General features: G+C 41.0%; 1 protein-coding gene across 1 annotated transcript; it reads left to right on the forward strand.

Annotated features, from left to right (window-relative positions):
* Positions 1-1,159: 1,159 nt before the first annotated feature.
* Positions 1,160-4,234, forward strand: LOC145549431 (beta-1,4-galactosyltransferase 1-like). Its single transcript, XM_081601885.1, has 2 exons — positions 1,160-1,818; positions 3,465-4,234. Exons 1-2 carry the CDS (start codon positions 1,474-1,476, stop codon positions 4,131-4,133), a joined length of 1,014 nt encoding a protein of 337 aa, XP_081458011.1. The 5' UTR covers positions 1,160-1,473; the 3' UTR covers positions 4,134-4,234.
* The last annotated feature ends 222 nt before the right edge of the window (positions 4,235-4,456 follow it).

Consider the following 4,456-nt stretch of genomic DNA (forward strand, 5'->3'; position numbering starts at 1 on the left):
TTTGGTGCTTTTCTTCTGTCTTGGCTGTTTTACTCTGAAAAATTATAAATAAATTTATAAATAAATTTATTTAAAAAAACATGAAGGAGTGTTTATGATTGTTGTCATGAAGGGTCATTCAGTGAATAACGACACTTTTAATGCAAAGTTGCTCTGAAGTTGCACTGAAAGTCCATTAAAATGCCAACTTTGTATTAAATGTGTCATTATTTACTGAAAGACAGTCATAAAAACTCCTTCATGTTCATGACTGTGTCATAAACACACCGTCAAATAAAGTGTTACCAAAAGAGTTTATTTTTCTTTTAAGATTTTGTTGGCACTAGTGGCCCTTATTTGAAAGTAGTTTGACAGGAAAGAGGGTTATGAGAGACGGGGAAGACATGTGGCAAATGTCACCAGGCCAGGAATTGAGCCTGTGACCACCGGCATGAGGACTAAGGCCTCAATACATGGGTTGTGCTTTGCCCCTGCGCCACAACAGCACCGCTTACCAAAAGAGTTTTGATTTGATCTGAATTTAATATCAAATCTTGAGTCGTGGTTTTCCACACACACTCCCTGCTGTGTCTCCATGATGCTGTTTGTTCTCACTACTTTCACTTAAAATCCCAATGAAATAATTAAACTTCATACCTGGCCTTATTGAATAAGCTGCTATGAGACCAAACATGTTTTCAGTCTTAATCTTATTTCTGCTTCACTTTGTTCAGGTTTGACCTCTGAGGAACCTGAGTGGTCCACAATGCGGTACAGCATTCAACGAGAGACCCTTCTCGTCAATTATTGACGTGAAGGGGGAACCCGATGCGTCAACATGTGACGAGTTGGGAGTGAGAATGTGTTGATTTAATACATATTTATTTACAAAATGTAAAATTAATTCCTGCGTAATTATCAAAAGCATAGTTACAAAAATACATAAAAATAAATAAATGAAAGTAAATGTAAAAATGTTTGATTTGAGTTGTTGCTTAAATTGTTTACTTCCTTTTGTTTGGTTATAATTACAGTTTTTAACAGAAGTAAATTCGATTCGGTTCAAAGTTAAAATGGGAACCTTCATGTTCCTCATTTTCATACCATGCAAATTAAAATATATTTAAACCCCCGGGACATTTCATGTTTAGTTTTCCAAGAAACGTAGGAGTGAAGAGAGAGAGAGAGAGAGAGAGAGAGAGAGAGAGAGAGAGAGAGAGAGAGAGAGAGAGAGAGAGACAGGTGTTAAACCAGAGGATCCGGTTTCTAATTAACAACTGAAGTAGATCATCGATGCTTTTACAGATCCGGGAGATTAGAGACACTTTTCATCTGATGTGGATCTTCCATAATTAAACTTTTATTAAACTGATCCTCGATGTCTGACAAGAAAATCTAACAGAGGAAACAGAGCCAGGTTAAAACACAAAAACAAAAACCAGAAGAAGAATCTGCTGCGCTGCATCACCTGCAAACAAACCAGGTTGAACTAAAATGCTGAAAACGTTTTTTAACCTGTTGGTGTGTCTCTGTGCCTTCAGCTTGGGATGCTTTGCAGTGTTTCTGTTTTTCACCCAGGACAGAAAATTATTTTTCGTCTCAGCATTAAACAGAGAAACTAAACCAGAGGAATCTGCAGAACCGACAGTCCGACCAAATCCGACAGGAACTTCAGGAAGGTCTCTGGTTTCGTGTCCCGACGTCCCTCCGAACCTCCGGGGAGTTCTGCATGTGGAGTTCAGAACCAACCGGACCCTGCAGGACGTCCGGAACCACGTCGGCCCGCTCCTTCAGCAGGGAGGCCGGTACCGACCAACCAGCTGCAGGGCGAAGCAAAAGGTTGGTAAAAACTTGAAAAATGAGGAATTTAATTTAAATTACCTTTGAAACTTTTACATGTCGTCGGTGCAAAAATGAAGTCATAAATAAAATAAAAAGAATAAACGAATGAATATTTTAAATAAAAAAACATCTGAAATTTAAATTGAGACTTTAACTTGAAATTATTTGTTTTGAAGTAAAACTACTTGTTTAAAACGGCGCGAAGTTCGTGAAATAATAAAGTTTTGATCTGTTCAATACAAAACATTTCTAAAAAATTAAAGTATGTCTTTTAAAAATTCGAAATTTTATATTTACAGGGAAAAAGTTTAATTTCCTTTGCGGATATTCTGACATTAATATCAGACTGATGATGAGAACTAAAGTAAAATGTTCTCTGAGATTTTAGAGAGACATTTCTATAGATTAAAGGAAACATTCCCCCAAAAACACATAAACTCAGATGTTTAAAAATTTATTAGATTTTGACAAAAAAAGTCAGAAATGAACAGAGATTAAAGTTAAAACTGCTTATTGTAGAGGCATTTTCTGCCGCCAGGGGTCACTGTTTCATCCCTTCTTCCTGATTCATTTATCTGAGAAAACAAGACAAACATTTTGACATTCGGTACATAAAAATGTGAAAAGCTCAAAGGTAGAAGGATGAAGTTAAACGCTCATGTTCCTACAGAAATAGTTCAGGTAAAATAGAGGAAATATAAACTGATTTCATGCTGGTTTTAAAAATATATTTATATCTGCATGTCATTTAACTGCATTTTTATTATGTGTTGAGTTTTAGATTTCTTTTAAGTGAGCCGTTCATTTAAAACAAAGTCATTTTGGGTTGATCTCTGCTTCAGCTCACCTGGATGAAACAGTCAGGTGATCAGCAGAACCCTGTAGAACCTCCAGACCTGAACGGTTTGGACCGGCCGGTTTTAATGACTCTGCTCCAGAACAGCTGATTCAAACGATCCAGCCTGTTATAAAGTTCTGCTAATGAATGAACCGTCATTTGATTTGAACTGAAGCCCAACACATCGTCCTGCACAGACTGGACTTTAACAACCACAAGCTAGTGAACGGAAGCAGCTGGATGAATCCATCCATCCATTTTCTTGCACCCTTTTTCCCTCAGTGGGGTTGGGAGGGGTGCTGGTGCCCATCTCCAGCCAACGTTTCAGGCGAGAGGCGGGGTCACCCTGGACAGGTCGCCAGTCTGTCGCAGGGCAACACAGAGACACACAGGACACACAACCATGCACACACACACTCATACCTAGGGGCAATTTGGAGAATAACCTGACAGTCATGTTTTTGGACTGTGGGAGGAAACCGGAGAACCCGGAGAAAACCCACCATGCACAGGGAGAACATGCAAACTCCATGCAGAAAGACCCCAGGCCGGGAATCGAACCCAGAACCTTCTTGCTGCAAGGCAACAACTCTACCAACTGCGCCACTGTGCAGCCGTTGCTGGAAGAATCACGTTTATGAATTTAAATAAAACTTCACCAGCAAAATTTTGGTAAACATTTTGATACTTTTCCATCTGCGCTACATCAGAACAAGCTTCAAATAAAATCCTGTAGTGACAGTTGGGTTTATAACTCAGATATTTCTGCACAGATTCAGTATTTTATTTTACGTCCCTCCTTTAGGTGGCTGTCATCGTCCCGTTCAGAAACCGCTCTGAACACCTGAACCACTGGCTCTACTACCTCCATCCGGTCCTGATGCGTCAGCAGCTGGACTACGGTGTGTACGTCATCAACCAGGACGGAGACGGAGTCTTCAACCGGGCCAAGCTGATGAACATCGGATTCAAGGAAGCGCTGAAGGAATATGATTACGACTGTTTTGTCTTTTCGGATGTAGACCTGGTGCTTCTCGATGATAGGAACCTCTACAGATGTTCTGACCATCCCAGACATTTGTCCGTCGCTGTGGACAAGTTTGACTTCATCCTGCCCTACGCCACCATCTTCGGCGGAGTCTCAGCGTTGTCCAAACAGCAGTTCCTTAAAGTCAACGGCTTTTCAAACACGTTCTGGGGCTGGGGGGGTGAAGACGACGACATGTCGCAGCGGCTCTCTTACAGAGGGATGGTCATCTCCAGACCAGACTCTGTCACTGGAAGGTACAAGATGATAAAACATAGGAGAGATTCTCACAACGATCCAAACCCAAACAGAGTTCAGAAACTGACAGAAACGTACCATAATATGGACAAAGATGGGATTAATTCTCTGAATTATTCAGTCAGGGGGATTAGGAAGGATTTATTGTACACTTTTGTTACAGTGGATGTTCAGGCTCCAGCAGGCTGATGTGGATCCAGATGTTTGTGTCTCAGGATTCGATCAATTCAAAAGTCAACTTAAAACCAGGAGAACAAATAATTCAATCTGGAAAGACTCAGACGGAGAAAAAGGAACAATTAGAAGATTTAATGTCAGGAATGAGTAACAGTTCTTTGGCGCTCGGGCCCCGGCAGAAGATTTGAGCTGAAATTTGATCCCGATAACTGATTAGGGATGCTCTCCCCCCAGGCTGGACACTGTAGGTGGTGGTAGGGAAAAGGTTCTATCCTGGAGAGCCGAAGGATGTGGGTGGAGAAGGGGCGGTGGTGGGTTGAACGCAGCTGGGAACC

Source organism: Poecilia reticulata, chromosome 20 (genome assembly GCF_904066995.2).
Source record: "Poecilia reticulata chromosome 20, P_reticulata-male-v2, whole genome shotgun sequence".
Lineage (NCBI taxonomy): Eukaryota > Metazoa > Chordata > Actinopteri > Cyprinodontiformes > Poeciliidae > Poecilia > Poecilia reticulata.

What these genes read in the sequence shown, in the direction of transcription:
- LOC145549431 (XM_081601885.1), top strand. Translation starts at nt 1,474, where the DNA reads ATGCTGAAAACGTTTTTTAACCTGTTGGTGTGTCTCTGTGCCTTCAGC. An exon ending in GCTGCAGGGCGAAGCAAAAG is followed by an intron (nt 1,819 to 3,464) that starts GTTGGTAAAAAC and finishes TCCCTCCTTTAG; the next exon opens with GTGGCTGTCATCGTCCCGTT.